The sequence below is a fragment of the Bemisia tabaci genome, chromosome 2 (assembly GCF_918797505.1).
Source record: "Bemisia tabaci chromosome 2, PGI_BMITA_v3".
In the NCBI taxonomy this organism is placed as follows: Eukaryota; Metazoa; Arthropoda; class Insecta; order Hemiptera; family Aleyrodidae; genus Bemisia; species Bemisia tabaci.
This window is the reverse complement of record NC_092794.1, coordinates 68186013-68204322: the sequence shown is the minus strand read 5'-3', so window position 1 is coordinate 68204322 and position 18310 is coordinate 68186013. Positions and strand designations below refer to the sequence as shown.

Genomic DNA, 18310 nt, shown 5'->3' with positions numbered 1-18310 from the left:
AGTATTACAGTCATATTTCCCTTAGTTAAAGTGAAAAGATGTATAAGAAAAAAATTTCAGAACAAAAAATGTTGAATCAATTTGGGATGAACATTAAAAAACCTACACATATTCTTAGATACAAACAAAATTTACATCAAATATAATAGAATATTCACAATACAACGGATTTAAGGTACATTCATGGTAAAAAAAGAAGATAACGAAAAAGTTACAAAACAAGTTACGCAGAGAAGTATCCATCATGATAAAAAATACTCCCTAAGACTGTAACTGTGCAACATTCATAGAAGTTTTAAATTTAAACGAAATATACATATAAATATAAAAAGAGAGTCACTGATGTTAATTAAATCATATTTACACAATATTTTCCTTGACTGGATTGAAAGTTTATTAGTGCCGGCTAACACTTACCAAAAACGTCGATCGTTAAACTCCTTTAATCTCTCCTTCAAAAGCAGGAAAATGAATAAAAAAATATTTATTCTTTTTGAGTGCTCTCTCAAGCCGGAGTTTGACTTAACGTCTTTGTTCCTGTTATCTTTCTACATACAAGAACCATTTCTACCAAATATTCTTCATTCATGAATGACCCAGGGGATGGAATTGTCTGTATTGCTCAATAAATAAATAAGTTTTATTTTTGACACTTAATTACCTAATATTCAATCTGTTAATGTGCCATTAAGAAATTAAAATAGCATCACATGCACATGCACATGTTCCCACCAGGGTAACTAAAAGCACCGATAGTTATGAAACTAAAGAGACACATGATAAGAAAAAAAGGAACTGCTCTTAAATAATTTCGCTGTTGACCCTCTAATTTTTGTGTTAGCGCACAGTTATTGTGGTTTTGGTTGTCCGTTTGAAAGTATTCATTATAGGTGATATAAAATTTAAATTAGGTATTCTCTTAAAGAAAACGGGTTGGACAGGAAAATAAATATAAAATAAAATTAAGTACTCAAACTATGTATAACTGTTTGCATTCGAATAATGAGAATAAAGGAGCTTATTGTGCAGTTAAATTTTCTAGCAATTTTAAATGGTCCCAGTGGTCGCAAATTTGAAGAAAAAAAATGTTTAATCGAGTGTGTCTTATATTTGAATCCTTAGAGGTAATCACTTAACTGACATTTATTTTGCAATAAAGGAGCTTCTATCTATCTATTTTAGAAACATGTGCTCTTAGTATGTGTCATTACTTCCCCTGCGCAGATAGGTGCTTTTAGGGATTAGACAGCCACGAAGTGACGTCATAAAGTGACGCACAAAATCTCTACGAGCCACCACGTCCTGTGCCCCCTCCCCTCCCCTCCGTGCATCGAAACTTTGTATGAAAGCTAATTTTATTTTGAGTGCCGCGAACCTCTTTGGGAGATTCTGTCCAGGTTTGTCTCATCGATCACCAACACCACTGGACACCGTTGTTACCAGATTCGACCAACTAGATCCGTTGGTTTCCGATAGGTCGAACCTTTTTTAGAACCACCTTGTGAGGTGGTACCAAAATCACGCACCAACGTTGCGATTCGCTCGTCACCGAATCAGAAGTCCCGAACTCAAATGAATCAGTGAGAACGGAAACACACCAACTCGGTGACTCAAAAATGCTCAAATTTCATTGAAGACAGTCAGTTTCATAAAGGTCATTAAAGTTAGCGTATCTGTTCCAACTTGGACCTTTAAAGTCTTTAAGTACTTGTCTTAAAGCACCAGACATCTTTTTCTTGGACTATAACTTCTTCACCTTCAGTACAGTTTTGTGCGCGTCTTGATTTTTTCGAGTTGGCGTGTTTTCGCTCTCACTGGTTCAAATAAAACATAGAGTACATAGAGTCGTAATGTAAATGGGAGAGCTGGCGCCATGTTCTGCTCGACGAATTCCGAGCCCGGTGTGCGAAGAGTTCGGGTCGCTTTTTCGATACATTTTCGGTCCAAAATGGCGGTGTGGAATACGTGGTAATTCCTATCTCCTTTGTTGTTGTTGTTGTTGTCATCGGATGGCCGAGTACCCGTGTATCGCAAACAATCGAGTATGTATCGAAAAAGTGACCCGGCGTCACACAGGAGTCTCTGAATTCGGGACATGGAAAATGCTTAAAAGTGGCGCCAGCTCTCCCAATTACATTACGACTCTATGTACTCTATGAAATAGAATGGCAGCTCGGAGGTTCGGGCACACAAGTAGTACCGAGCCTCTACATAAAATTCGCTTTGAAACTGCTAGAATTGGCCGTGATGGGCGGAACCTTGCTTTCTGGCCACTCAGTTGTAGAATCCCCTATTCATAGCGGCGCGGTTCCTGTTCTGCCACTTGCATGTGAGGATGCGCACGTAGGTCCGCCGAAAGGAGGCATTGCAGAGGGCGTAACAGACCGGGTTGATGGTGGAGTTGATGTAGCACAGGTAGTAGAAAAAATCCCACAGGGGCTGCGGGATGCAGTCCAGGCAGGAGGTGAGCGGCTTGATGAGGACGAGGATATTGTAGGGGGTCCACGTGATGATGAACGTGAGGAGGATGGCCGAGAGGGTCTTGGCGGCCTTCTTGTCGGCCTTCTTCTCCTGGGTCTTCTTCTTCTTCTTGTTGGGGTTCTTTGGGCCAGCCAAAGAGTTCTTGCCGTGCATGTCTTTCTGCATGGCTTTGGCACTGAGCGGCATGCGGGCGTCGTGGAACTGGGAGGGGCGCCGGTTGAGGCCCGGCGAGTGGGAGAAGGGCTCCCCGTCGAGGCGCGCCCCCACCCCTACCCCCACCCCTCGCCCCAGCCCCCGGTAGCCAATCACCGGCTCGTCCGAGATCATCTTGATCGTCGGGCCGTCCGTCGCGCCTGCGCTGTCTAGCCGCGGAGGCAGCTGGATCAGTATCGTGTACACCTGCAACACATTCGAAAATCACCATCAATCTCATATACAGTATTCAAAAAGTTTCGCTCAAAGGAAAGGTCTCGATACACGATCAAATTCCCGAACCAATTACCATCAAAGTGTCGGGAGTCAAGAGTCTTAAAATCGTTACTTTGCTTAGTTCTAAAATGAAAACAGGGTAGAAATGTTCCGTGCGATAAGAAATGATGAATGGTGGCACTCTATTCTGATCAAATTTGACGGCCCGTCCAATTTTGATCAAAACGGACTGTTGTATGGTGACCATCAGTCATCAACTGGTCCACTTTGATCAGAATTGGTTCGGAATTTAATTGTGTATCCAGACCTGGATACACGCTCAAATTTCCATCAAATTCCATCAAATGGTGACTGGTACGCACCATCTACCATCAATTATTATTTGCGGCCTGATAATATTTGATGGTAGATGATGAAACTGTGGGGTCTCATCCGTTATCTGATTTTCACACAACCGTGCTTATTTCAATCAACACGCTCTTTCAATTGAATTCAGATAACAACTTACATAACTCTCGACTGCCATTTTGTCATCATTTTGATCGGAAATTGGCGGAAATTTGAACGTGATTCCCGGCCTGTGCATAATACTCTGTGTAATTTTCAAAGAAAAATGCCCAAAGAAAAAGTACAATTTGCAAGTGGAAATGTAGTGCTGAAATGTAGTTGCGCTACTTCATCTGAAAAACGACGAATTACAGGAATGAAGCTTCCTTCAGTCTCCAGGGACTTCAATTATAAAGCGAGATACACGGCTGTGAGCTAAAGCCTTTTATTCTAGTGCCGAAGTTTGAAAATAATTTTTAACCCCGCCCTATGGCGTGGATCAAAGGAAGCGTGCGAGAATGCAGAAGCTTCAAATATAGGTACGCAAAAGCCTCCAGCCCGCAGCCCTTCCGGGAGGAACAATCTTATGAGAATTCGTTTAATTTTCTTCTGTAAGTTGTATCGCGTCTGCAAATCAAGGCAGGAGCTGTGCAAGATTCCCCACCTACTCTCCACTTAGAGTGTGTGCACGCCCATTTTGTTGAGGAAAACGCTCGTAAAGGCAGAACAAAGCTACTTAAGAGGCCTGATCCATTTGTAGGGCGCCATCTAATTTTATCGTATCTGATAAAGCTCGCTGTCTGCGGATGGGGAAGTTGGATGAACTTTTTATCTGGTGCAATTCTCTAAATAGCACTCGGCAATAATTCGTTTTATTTATCTTTCCGCCTTCTTCTACGCCGTTAAGAGGATCTGCAGTATTGACGAGAAGGATTCTGTGGTCGATCGATCAGTAAGCAATTTCTAGATTTTCAGATTTTCCTTAAAATCGCTGATAGTCAAATATTGAACGTATGCGGTTTCATATGAAAGACCGTTCGGAAAAAGGGCACATGTTCATACGGTGTTGCTAAGATTGTGCAGCCTCGTTGTTTTTTCCCACCAATATGAGTTCACTTAAGTCCGCGCAGATTCTAAGTTTTTTGGAGGCAAACAAATGCAATTAAAGCTTCTGAGTCACAAAGGAACGCATCGAAAGTTGAACAACCTTAACAGCGATGCCCTTTTCCCAAATAGTCCTTCATTTATTATTTTTAGATCTATTCATCAAGTTCTCTTTTTTGTCTTCTTTTATTACTCTCCGTTCAGAGTTCTTCATTTTCCCAGTATCACACGATCAAAGTGGAGCCCGACAATCTTTGAGGCTCACATGGCCCACGTGACGCCAATTTGAGAGGTTTAATCGTTCGGTACGAGCAAAGACAAGAGATCCTCCATTGGTACATTGGCAATGGTGGAAGCTTTTGCTCTCGGGACTTCAACATTCAACGGTTGACCTACCTACTGGGTGGATGGTTACCAACGTGTTGGGAGTATCGCTCTACCAACCAACCGAAGTTTGGGAAACTTGTTTGACACATGACGTCACCCGAGACGCGCGAGACTCATCATCCACCTGGTGCGTGAGATGACTATTGCTCCCTTATATTTAGAAGTAGATATACCGCACAGAACTATATGTGGACACAAAATACGGGGTATGCTCGTTAATTCTCGGACCTTAAAAGTGAATGGGAATTATAAAGCGCGGTTTAAGGACTATTTTTTGTCCGCGCACCTTTTTTGTACAGTAGCTTACGCCCACACGTAAAATAATCAACAGTGACTTGGTTCAAGCGTTATATTTTAGTCGGTATGTAAAATTTTATTGACAATATGAAATTGAGAGAGAAGGAGGTGTTGTTATGGTTGCTCATTTTCTAAAGGAAATGTTACTTTCTCCTTTTGATTCATCATTTTAAATTGTCATTGGTGAGTATATGGTTTTATTTCCATCCTTAAAATATTCGCTGAACAATGTACCTTACATATGCATAGGTACTTTTTTTATTTTTTTAATTTTTTTTTTACGAAATTATTACTTCATTTTGTGAACATTTATATGTTTAAAACTCGACAAATATTTATAAAATCTTTTTTAAGCGATGGCATCGACATTAATCTCAACGAGCCGCAGTTGTGCCGAAATACACTGCAAAAATGAATAAAAGAGGGAAAAAAACCAAGAAGCACGCAATCTTTACTTTTAACCCATTTGTACATCGATCTTTTAGAGTCAAATACGTCAAATTTTGAGCGTTTGGTTGCGTGCACACCTCGCTGCAGCACAGTAAAAGCACAAAATGTAAAATAAAAAATTAAAGTGCCTTGAAAATCATTAAATTTGACACGGAAACACCAATATTTAAAAAACACATTATATTATTACTCTCCTTTGATAAACTGATACATATTTTTTTCCATCAATTTAAATGAGAATAATCAATGCAGAGTGTGCAAACATTTCAAAATCATCAGTTAAAAAACACTGACTATGCAAGTATAAATATTAGAGCCTAACAGAGCGGCGCAGCGTGTTGCTAGCGTAAGAGGCTTACTGGCGCCTACAAACCTAAGTGGATACTTCACGCATTGCACAATGCTTGAAGTATCCACTTAGGTTTGTAGGCGCTGATGCGCGTCCCGCGCTGATCGCACGCCCGCCGCCGTGCGGCGTCGCCCGAAGCAACTATTTCACAACAAAGGTGTTTCACAGTATTATACGATATTGAATTTATTAAGAATGACAGGCATCCTTTAAAAGTACAGATCTTTCCTCGCAAAATAAATCAAGATACTTATCGTACACAGGAAAAATCTAAGAGCCTTTAGCTGAGGCAAATCAAGAGGTTCGTCCGGTTCAGGTATAACAAGGTGGAAATTTCTTGAAAGATACGAGGGTCATCCAAAAAGTAAGGTTCCCTACCTTGTATCTTCCGAACGAAAAGAGATAAATCAAATCGGTAAAAAGGTACATATTAGACATACTCTAAGCTTTAAGACAAGCTCAAGTTTTTGAAAATCGGTTGAGGAGTTCGCGAAGAAACTCAATTTTACTGAGACGACCTCCTGTCGTCGCGTGCCCACCTCCGAGGTCAGGATGCGCGGAGAGTCGCTTACTTCAGACTCGGCTTATCGCCTCTAAACATCAAATCAAAAAGGAATTTAAAATATATTATTAAGTAGGCCTTACCTTACTTTTTGAGATGGTCTCCGCATCTTTTTTGACATTTCTGGTATCATTACAGCAGCTTTTTCATGCCTTCCGCGTAAAAGGTCTCGTCTTGGCTCAAAAATCAATCATTGCCAGCGCTCTGCGCCTCTAAATCGGTTGGAAATCGCTTTCCAGAGTGGGAGTTTTTCATCTCAGGAATAGACAAAAGTCACCTGAGGCTAAATTAAGAGAGCACGGAGGATTTGGGAACAATTTTACCACGGAAAGCAACTGATTTGGAAGTGCTGACCGCTGGCAATGACTGGTTTTTGAGCCAAGACGAGACCTTCTACGCGGAAGGCATGAAAAAGCTGCTGTAATGATACCAGAAATGTCAAAAAAGATGCGGAGACCATCTCAAAAAGTAAGGTAAGGCCTACTTAATAATATATTTTAAATTTCTTTTTAATTTGATGTTTAGAGGCGATAAGCCGAGTCTGAAGTAAGCGACTCTCCGCGCATCCTGACCTCGGAGGTGGGCACGCGACGACAGGAGGTCGTCTCAGCAAAATTGAGTTTTTTCACGAACTCCTCAACCGATTTTCAAAAACTTGAGCTTGTCTTAAAGCTTAGAGTATGTCTAATATGTACCTTTTTACCGATTTGATTTATCTCTTTTCGTTCGGAAGATACAAGGTAGGGAACCTTACTTTTTGGATGACCCTCGTATAATTAAGTCCTGTTGCACCAAAGAGGTGTAGAGAGTTTTAGTGAATTTTGTCTAATGGAATTGACGCTCCCTCATATTTACCAAAAATCTCAATTATATATTACTCTCCGTTGGATCAAACAACCAAAAAAAAAAAAAAGTATTTTATCCCTGGAAACTAAGCTATAAATTGGACGTATTTCTATCAAATGGAACTAAGCGCCATAGGGAGAGGAAGGGAGATGGGGGCTTGGATTAGCGGGTGTTGTCCTATACTCGCAATGCTTTTCCATGGCGCTTAGTTCCGTTTGACAGAACGCGCTACCCAGGATTCTAAAATCCTCAAAAGGAACTCAATTTGGCTCTTAGTTCCACTTAACAGAAATACGTCCAAATAAGGATGTGGCGGAAGTACTTACGGAATCATTGGAGATGGACCTGGAGTGGAGCCGGTTGGCGGGAGCGGATGGGAGGCTCCTGGCGTCGAGGTGAGCGAGAGGAGGCGGAGGGTGGTTGCGGGCCGGGGGCGTCTGGCCGAGGGCGTACGGGTCCCGGATCATGTTCATGGAGGTGCAGCGGGAGACGCTGGACTGGAGCGGGGTCTCCACGCTGACCGGGGTGGCGTAGCCCATGTCCGAGGGGATGTCCTCGTAGTCCTCCGGGTCCTCCTCCCGGCCCGAGTGCCACCACGCCACGCACCACTCCCGGAACCACCGCCACGACAGCGCCCGCGCCCGCGGCTGCTTCTGCAACACACACAACCACACCCTCATCAGGCTCGTCTAATGGCCAATCAGCATGAATAGACAATGGCAAAAGAGAATATATACACAATGGAGATGTTGCATGTGTGAGGAATTTCCGATTTGACTGTGGATTCTTACGTAAAAGTTCCGCCACAGTTCCGGGAAAAGCACTCGGAGCAGCAAGCTACATATTCTCTTCTGCCATTGTCTGTAGATTCTCTTTTAGTCCAGTCATTCTAGCTTTTTACCTCGGACAAATTAGCACAAACTTTTCCTTTGGTATATAGGGTCTCTAGGTACCCAATAAGACAGAAAAAAAAGTTTACCAAAAAATTCCACCGGGAAAGTGGTCAAATCGCAGTTTTTCAAAATGGCGGCTTACGGCGATTTTCAAAGAGGACGTACATACGGATTTCCCTTTATAACTCAAAAATAATGCGTCAAACAAAAAATTGCAACACATCAGTTTGAAAGATCATAAAATTTTGATTAAGAATCATATACAAAACTTAGGCTTTTCTTATTTTTTTCTTTCCGAATTTTAATATTTAAAAACAACAACCGGCAAAATCTGCTGAAAATTCACGATTTTTCGCGTTCTTGACCAATTTTAGGTCAAAATAATTAATTTAAGGTTAAAAACAACGGCACCACTGAAAAGTACGCTAAATTTTACATAAGTATACCCATTCTTTTTACCTTTTCATCTTATATGACCTCATTGTGAGACGAATCATTCAAAAGTATGAAGTCAATATTTAACAACAAATTCAGTTGTTTTTTTCCGTTTCCAGCGCTTTCGATGAATTATTTTTCGACAAAAGTATAACTTATATATACTTTTTAGAAAGATGATAAAATTTTCAAGACGAATAACACACTGTTTTTCCTTTAAATTTTACAACATGTACCTGAAAAGCGTATTTCAAGGAATTACGCTGAAAACTGATTTCTCTAGAAATTTCAGAATTTCAACAATTTTCGACTTCTTTATAGCTAAAAACTGAGAATACGATTCAACGATGGTAATAATCGTTTAGTGCATAAAATTTCCCAAAAATTGCATACCTAAAATTACTGTTTCGAATTTTTTAAAGAGGGTTAGATATGACGTTAAAGTTGTCTATTGGAAAACCCAGCTGCTCGGTTACGAACATTTTTCTTAACATATACCCAAAATTTTCAAGTTTAGTAATTTTTGTTTGAAGTAAACTCTATGGTACCAATGTAATGGCATATGAAAGAGAAAAAAATGTCAATGAATAAATTTTTGAAGGTATTTAAGTGTACTTAGAAGCCAATTTTTGAGATGGTAAAAATTTACAAATTATTCAATAACAAGGCTTTGTCTCAGGTTTTTGTGGTTTTTCATGGCTGCAAACAATTTTATTCATCAAACCATGGTAATCAGCAAAAAGCTGGTAAAATTTTATGTAAGAAATGTACCTTTATTTGTATTTTTGGCGTCTCTCGTGAAAATGCAGAGGCAATGTTGAAAAAAATTGCAATTTACCCGAAAAAAATTTTCCCGCTGTTTTTCTTATTTTTCACGTGTTAAAAGGAATTTAAGAAAAAAAACAAGGTACGAGATGAAAAGTTCATGAAATTTCCTATAACAAAGGACAATTGAAAGTTGCCGTAAAACCTTTTTGAGGGGTCTTATCACTGAATTTCGGTTTAAAAAAAGTTTTTAAAAAAATGATGAAATGTAATTTTTTAGTTATTTTTGAGATTTTACCGCTTTAAAGTGAGCTTTAAAGTTAAAATAAATGATGTAACTGAAAAGGACGTTAAATTTTGGTCTAGAATAGTGTGTTTAACATCCTTTGAAGTAATTATATTTGCCGGTAGGATAATTTCTTCTGGGATCAAAAATGACATTTTTCTGAAAAAAGACCGTTTTTAGCTCGATTTTCCTAATTTTTAAGCCTTTTAAAAGTGTTTGATCAAAAAACCACTGTGATCACGTAAAAGTACATAAAATTTACAATAAGAGAGGGTACCTTGTTTCAAAAATTTCCATCATTTTTGGGTTTGACACGGCTTTATTTAAAATTTTGAAAAATGGCAATATTTACAGAAAATTGAGTTTCTATGCAAAACACCATCCCTGAAAAGGTCATATCAATACAGCAAATATGCCATCAATCGTGAGAAGTTATTTAAATCATTTCTGGAGAGCAAAGATGAATTAACGTATTATAAAATAAATAATAGGAGGGGAAACTGACCCACCTCTTCCTCCCTGCTTTCTAAAAAGAGCGCTAATGGATATATGACCGCCAGTACGGAACTAACGGATACTTCACGCATACAAAGTGAAGACAATTTTCATCGTATTTATGCATACTCTCACATAAAAATATAGGAATAGGACAGAGCTTGGCGAAATCGGCACATTCAAGGATTTTTAAAAACATTGCGGAATGGGACATCTCACATATGAGGGAAGTTATTACGATGCGAGCACAGCCGCCGCGCCGCGAAGCGCTTTACGTGAGGGATTGGGCTGTGTAATGGCGGCAGCTCGGGGAGCGGGTGTTTTTGCGTCGGAGGAATTAATAGTAGAACTAATAATTATTATGATAAAATCAATACACCATTGAAGGTTTGGAACTTTTGGGCGGCCAACTGTAGCGTAAGCGCGAACAAGGATTATAACGAAAGTACAGATGTCAGTGGGGGCGGGGTTGTCAACAGGAAAGAGGGGTATGCACCTATGCTTTACGTGACGTACCGCAGGCTCGTGTGAAATGAGGGTATCTAATTGTAAGTAAATAAGAAGGAAAATAATAAAAACATTAAAATTTTACTGCCCTTGGCATCTTGTCAGCCGAATATGCGACATTTCGCACATTATTTAATATTATTTAGCTTTCAATTGACCGAGTAAAAAATTAGCAGAGCTTTTATTTCATTACTCGGCTTTGTATTTCTTAATCTTTGTCAGTTAAATATTCGACGATACTAAAACAATTGCATTTTAACACTTATACTCTCAATTAAACAGCTTGGAGGACGAGGCGCATAAGTGCTATTTCGAGAAAAACATGTTTAAGGTTGCTAACTATTATACACAGCCTTATGGCAGGAAGAGAGTTCAAACTCACATCTTGATGCTTAAGCATTGGATGCTTCCGGTGAATTTTTCACAACTTTATTTCAAACCTAGAATTAGTTGGAACCACTAAAATGTTTCATATTTTTCGAAACCTGCACTTGGGCGCCTTGTCCTCCGAGCCCCTCAATTACTTTTTTACCCTGTCTTATTACCTTATATTATAAATTTTTAAACCGAAACTGACAAACTTTGGTCAAAATACTAGGTAATATTCAATGTCATGAAAATTAGCCGATAAACAGATATTTTAAAAATTAAGGCCGCCATCTTTTTTCCACCATCTTGAATTTGATTCAGACTGAAAGTAACGTCAAATTCGAATTTACCAGATCAAAATACCAGGATACACCGAGTTTCATGAAAATCTGCCGATAAATGGGTAGTTTTCAAATTGTACCCGCCATCTTTAATTTTAAAAAAATTATAGCCACCACCTTCTTCCCACCATCTTTGATTTTAATTCTGGTTAAATTCGACATCAAATTCAAATTCTCTAGGGCTAAATACAGGGTTATACTAAGTTTCATGCAAATCAGTCGATAAACAGGTATCTAACAAATTATTGCCGCCATCTTTTTTCCGCCATCTTGAATTTGTCAAATTCGAATTTCCTAGATCAACATACCGGGGTAGATATCCCCCCCCCCCCCGGTCGACCATCCTTGCTCTAAGGTGCTTCTCCCTTTACTATGTACCATGACTATTAAATTAATAACACAATTTATTTAAAAAATAGTCGAATATACGTGAAAAAGGGTCACATTAATCGAAATTCAAGCCAAAATTTACAAAAAGTAAAAAATGTCGAATTTGACACAATTCCATAAAGGCCCTATAAAGGTCTTATACCTTCAGTAAAATTTTGATGTAATATGTGTTTTGAAAAGAAAATTTCACGCTCTTTCCATTGGTGCCAACAGTTTTGAGAGAACAAATTCTGCCAAAACTGTATCTTAAAAGTTACAAACCAAACTTGAAATTTCAAGAAAATTCTAGCCTTTTTTTTCGGTGTCTGACCTCGTAGCTCGGCACCAACAAGTCAAAATTAAAAAAACTTTACATGTTTGTAAGCAGAATTTTATACTCTAAAAAAATGACAAGAATGATTTTTTTCACCGGATGCACTAGAATCACGCAAAATTGGGGAAACGCTGACGAAGTCAACAATCAATTTCCACGTAATTTCAGTCGGCCGCCATTTTGTTATAAGCAATTTTGACTGTGTTCCCGAGGGGGGCTAATGGTAAACTTTTTTTGAGGGGGTCCAGACATGTTTTTGAGCGCTTTAAAGCACAAGAGAAGTTTGTGCTAATTTGTCCGAGGTTAGGCCCTTTTTTTGGCTAGAATGACTGGACTATTTTGCTTTTGTCAATATGTTCTCTATTGCAATGGAGATGTTGCATGTGTGAGGAATTTGCGATTTGATTATTGATTCTTTTGTAAAAGTTTGCGAGAAACACGATGTTGCCACTGGTTTTCTCTGAAATCAACTCCCAAGCTCAGAAAAAGCTCTCAAGTTGAGGCCAAAATGGAGGGGATATCCCACGCTATCCTGAGAGTCCACCTCTACATCAAGACAAACTCTCCATCGTGCAAAGATAGGGAGCAAATACATTGACATGGCTGCCACCTTATTTGGGAACTCTTAAACTGAAAGCACGGCATCTCTGCCAATGCATTTGCTCCGTATCTTTGCATGGAGAGTTTGTCTTGATGTAGACGTGGACTCTCAGGATAGCGTAGGATACCTCCTCCATTTGGGCCTCAACTTGAGAGCTTTATTGAGCTTGGGAGTTGATTTCAGAGAAAACCAGTGGCAACATCGTGTTTCTCGCAAACTTTTACAAAAGAATCAATAATCAAATCGCAAATTCCTCACACATGCAACATCTCCATTGCAATAGAGAACATATTGACAAAAGCAAAAGAGAATCTACAGACAATGGCAGAAGAGAATATGTAGCTTACTGCTCCGAGTGCTTTTCCCGGAACTTCCAGCTTCCGAGTTCGGAACACGGACGAAATGTCTATACAGTCCGTAAGAGCGGCCGCCACGCCCGGAGTTTTTTTCATGAAGCGGTGAGTGCCTGTAGTGTCAAAACGCCTTCAATTCTGTGTGTACGCATCATGGACATCCGTCGGGCCCGAATAGTTTCATCCAGACGTTACATTGAAGCTTGGTATTCGTCGCACGGGGCACTAACTGAGGGTGCTCTGCTTGTTTCTCTTGGCTCCATTCACGCTAAGAAGTTAAATTGTCGGACAGCTCAATATTGTTTGAATTTTTCCTTTGAAACTTTTGCTTATACTTTCATGAAAATTTAGGCGTTAATCTTGATGACAAAAGAAATGATAGGTTGAATTTTTAAGTGATTTTTTTCATTAGCTTTTAACCGGGAGCTAGGTAGAATATTTTAATTTTTGATCATCCATTTCATTTACATTTGATTAAACATGCTGTGGGAGTTGTAAAACTGAACAATAATGAGAATTCGGCGAAGCGCCTTCAATCTCGCTTGATACGCTAAGCTTCACCGCGAAGCTAGTTTAGTTGCTTAACCCAACCGAGCCTAACTTAGCTTGACACTCGTCACCGCCTAGTGTTCGGGGCGTAAAAGAAGATAACAATTAAACGGTAAACCTGATGTTATGTCTTGTTTATGTATCATACGCTCAATATCTCATAACAAAAAGGGTATTAAAAGCTGAACCGTAAAAATATAGTGCTTTACGCAAACGATTGGAAAAGTTTGAGAAGTTTGGCAACATAGCACCTGGGCTTAAATGGCGCTTGTGATATTCTTCCCGGAAGGCCACGATAATGTCTCTGGTTGTCACCCTCTGAGAAAAAAGCCATGACGTACACTTGGATCTGTGACACCTTCACTAGCTCATTCGCTATTTAGTTTTTCTCTCCGTTTCCTCCCCACAAGTGACGCTGCGTTCGTCCAGTCGCAAAATTCCTCTCGGGAGGTGTTCCTTTCAAAACGGAAAATAATTGCGACGCAGGGAAGATTAGCATTTTACGTAGCACGACGCGTCGCACAGTGCGGCACCCTTATGGACGATGCGGACAAAAATCGGCAAAAGACACTTAACTTTAAATAATGAAGATAACAGCACCGACATAGGAAAACCCTTTGGCACTATCTAGGTAAAACACTCGAGGAATAAGAAAATGTTATACCTCAAGTTTTTTTGCGTATTTTTCAAGAAAAGTTCATTCAAAGTTGGCAACCTCGAATTAGCCCTGTGTTAACAGTGTAAAAGCAACGTGAAACACCCAAACTTTAACTTCAAATATCTCTGATAGTCGCGAAAAGTCGCAAGATCTTTTTCGTACAAGTGAAGTTGGATATCTAAGGATTAAGAAAATGTCAACCACCCAGAGCATTTTGCGTTTCAAGCGAGAAATCTCCATTTGAAGTTGACGTATTTTTCCCGGGTATTTCTTACGGACCAGTGATTCCCGACCTATTTCCTGCCCACTTTCTACCCACATTTGAGGTATTTTTGAGCGGAAAATTTGAAAATGAACCATCATAGTGAGTCAGAAATATCTTTAAGATAACAAATTCCGAAAAAAATATTCAGATGTCGAGTTGTGAATTTTTGACTTTTGTCCACAGAGGGCCGCACTGTGCGTCGGAGCGAGGTGAAAAGCTACTTTAGGCTCGGAACCCGGGCGCGAAACGGAAGAGGAAACGGGGACCGGACGGGTCGGAGAGAGTACATGAAAACAAGTTAGTTTGAATGTTGGGTGATGTAGAAGTAGAAGTGTCCCCTTTGTAAAGCCCCCGGGGACGGGTCCCCACTCCGTGGAGCAAGTTGGACAACTGATATTGACGCTCATTCATGTAAAGGGATGCGTCACACCGCAAAAACACCCGGCTCAAAACTGACACTTGACAACACCCCCGCTGCCGCGTCGAGCGAAAAAATAGGGGTGTCTCCTCCGGTCCTTAGGAGAAACGCCGTATCAATGTTATAGCCTTGCCGAATTTCTTCTGATAAAATCCGAACTTTCCGGGAAACTTGATTTTTAATTTTTCAGAATATTTCCATCGCAATACCATTGTTCAGGATTTTTTTAAAATTCCACGGGAAAAACACCTACAACTGTCCTCCAAAATAAATATTAATCAGAAAAATTTGGCAATGTCTGATTGCTCACACGGCGTTCTTCCTTGGCCTCTCGTGTATGACCGTAAACATATCTAGCAACGTACATGATTTTACTCGTTTCTTGTTTATTCCAAAAGTGCGCGGTGTACTGCGTCTTGCCCACTACGCAAAACTTCGCACTTTAATCTAGATCTCGCTAACATTGAGAGAAATTGGATTCATTATTTCAATAAAGGAACTCGTTTCCTTAACGGTTAATCAACACATTGAGTCTACCCTGATGGCACCTCGAAAAACATGTCTGTTATAGAAACGTTTCTTTTCAATATTTGATATAACAAATGTTTTAAATAACTCCTAGAAGTAGACTTAGGGATTCTTACTTCTGGTAAACCCTTTTTAAATGTTGAAAACATTCTGTGTTTGATTTTAAAAATAAGAAATACGGATATTTTAATGGCGTGTAAAGATGTTGTAAAATAAATGACATGGAAATGTGTTTAAAAGAGGTAGACGTCACCATGAATCTTCTCTTTCAACTTTCGAATGTCTTTTTTGAAATATTTTAGATTCTTCCCCGTAATGAAGAAACATCATGAAACTTTCCTTTTCACAACGAAATTTTTCTGATTGTCACTTGGATAGCGTGAAGCAAATCAGACGTAATGGCATTGCAAATTTTGAAAAAAAGATCTTAGTGCTAAATTTTTCTTTAAATAAAAAAACTAAAAAAAACACACACACATAGAAAATTTAAAATTTGTAATCGGAAAAGCCAATCACGTCTTCTCCTAAATTAATTGAAAAAAAGCTAATGTTTCCCATTTTTATTGACATGGTTCCAATCCTATCATCCTAACACCTGAGAGAACATTTTTATAACCTTCAATCTTGAGTAATATGGGTTTTTCTTTATCAAAAAGCAACTACTTTCGTATAGCAAGACAATAAACTTGAATTGGGACCAAGCCGAAATCGAGAACTTAATTACAACAAAGAAAGGCAAGCTTACGTTATTAGCTTCACAAATACTAGCGACAACTACTAAATCACTGTTTCTGACGGCGCGGCGAGTTTAGCAATTTATTTTTCGTGCAACCAACAATTTCGAGAGAGCCACAGTTTGAAGTTGCTCTGGTGCTCAAATGGAGGAGAACAAAAAACAGGAGGGGTAAAAACATTATCCTCTCGCCTAGCTGCCAAGTTGAGGGAAAAAACTCACGATAGCAGGCGATGCTCAGTTACAATGTGGGCAAAAGGCAACAAAGGGACGATTATCAGCAAAGATTTACGACATCTCCACGGATGCGGGACAGATTTAACAGAATGCAAGTGTCAAGAGTGCTTAATTTCATACAAATTTTAACAGAATAGTAGCACGGTGGTGTGACGGTAACTGAAAGTTTAATTTTATTACCTACGGATGTCGCAGTTCAGCCGTGGATTTAGTCAGAAAACACAGAGTCAAGGGCCAAAGGGCTACTCAAGTATTACGTACGAGCTACTCAGGGGGAGAAGGAGTCTGAGTTTGCCTTATGGGGTCTTACAAGAGGGGGAAGGGGAATCAAGTCTAGTCTTGCGTAAGCTTCCCATAAAAAACAAAAAATTGCCAACAAAAATAATTTTCTTCCAACTATTTGTGGGAGTTCCTCTTAAATTCGATATTTCTCGCAGTAGGATTTCAAATCGCTCACAGATAGAACATTTTTAATTTATGGATTGCATCAGAAGATGGAAAAGTAAAGTTCATCAAAAGCTATGTTTTCTTGGAATTTGGTGGGGAGAGGTTCAGATTGGTCTCATGGAGCGATGAGGAAAGGGTATAGGGTGTGGAAAGAGTAAAGAGAAACAATTGTGAATTAAGCTTTCCGCACATACTGTGCTTGAATTTTAAATATAATGGGAATACCTATTAATAGGACCTTTAAGACCTTGTAATAGGATACTTCCACTAACATTCTAGCCAAAAATTAAAATATGCTATGGAGCTCCCGGAAAATAAATTCCTTCAAAGTTTTTTGAAGGCGCCCTCGAATTTGACCCTAAAAATTTTAAAGGGACTTTATATTCCGGGAGCTAGATAGAATATTCTAATTGTTGATCAGAATGATAGTGGAAATGCCATACTATAAGGTCTTGAAGGTCTCGTGAGTAGGTATTTCCATTTTATTTACATTTGATTAAGTACGTTTTGGGAGTTGTAAAACTGATCCGTGGGAACGCAGCAAAGCGCCTTCAATCTCGCTTGATACTCTAAGTATCACCGCGGAGTTAGTTTAGTTGCTTAACCCAACCAAACCTAACTCATAGCTTGACATTCTCCACCGCCCGATGGTAGAGACGTGGAGGAGGGTAATAATTAAACGTTAAAACTGATGTGATGTCTTGTTTACACATTATATGCTCAATGCCTTACAACAGGAACAAAAAGGGTATTGGCACAAACGCTGCACCGTAAAAATATAAAGTTTTTCCTTGCTTTAGGTTAGTTAACCAATGAAGTTCAGAGATATTTAATATCACAAATACAATCCTTTCGAACAAAACGCAGAATAAAGCTTTAGAAAGAAGATTTTGGCTTATAGCTGCAATTTTCTATCATTGATTTAAAATGGCAGCCACATAAATTAACAATTTCCATTTCGGGAAGCTAATTGAAAGTAAAAATAAATAGAATTCCCCACTTTTAGGCTTACTGCTATTATGAAGAAATGTCAATATCCTTCTTTACCTGGTATCCTTCCCCCTCCCATTAAGAATGGTGGAACAAATATCTCAGAAATTTTGAAGACTCCCAAAAAATCTTTTTTCTAGCTGCGGCGTTGCGGAGTTGAAAATTTAAAATTAAGTTTTAACAAAACAGTAAAGCTGTTGAGTTGCACTTTACGGCCAAAAATCTTTAAAAGTGAGCCGGTCGAATCCTTTAATTAATCAACTTGAAGGTAAAAAAGAAGTCGCAGAGGGACCTGTCGCCCCCCCCCCCCCACCTCCCTCAAAATGCTTTTGCAACCGAATTCGACCCTTAAAAAATTTAGAGGGACTTTATTTTCAAGGAGCCCGATAGAATCTTTTAATTTTTGGTTAAATGTTAATGAAATCACCCTAGTACCAGGTCTCAGAGGTCCCATCATCGTAGGTATTTCCACGTTTTTTAAATTTGTCCAAGTACACAGTGCGCA

General features: G+C 39.3%; 1 protein-coding gene across 1 annotated transcript in view; it reads right to left on the bottom strand.

Annotated features, from left to right (window-relative positions):
* Positions 1 to 270: 270 nt before the first annotated feature.
* The window catches only part of mAChR-A (muscarinic Acetylcholine Receptor, A-type), a 54492-nt gene continuing 36452 nt past the window's right edge, over positions 271 to 18310 (bottom strand). Inside the window, exons 5-6 of the mRNA XM_019058380.2 lie at positions 7559 to 7885; positions 271 to 2880 (exon numbers count right to left, since the gene is read on the bottom strand). Coding sequence (XP_018913925.2) covers positions 2275 to 2880; positions 7559 to 7885 — 933 coding nt within the window. The 3' untranslated portion in view covers positions 271 to 2274. The remainder of the gene's footprint in view (positions 2881 to 7558; positions 7886 to 18310) is intronic.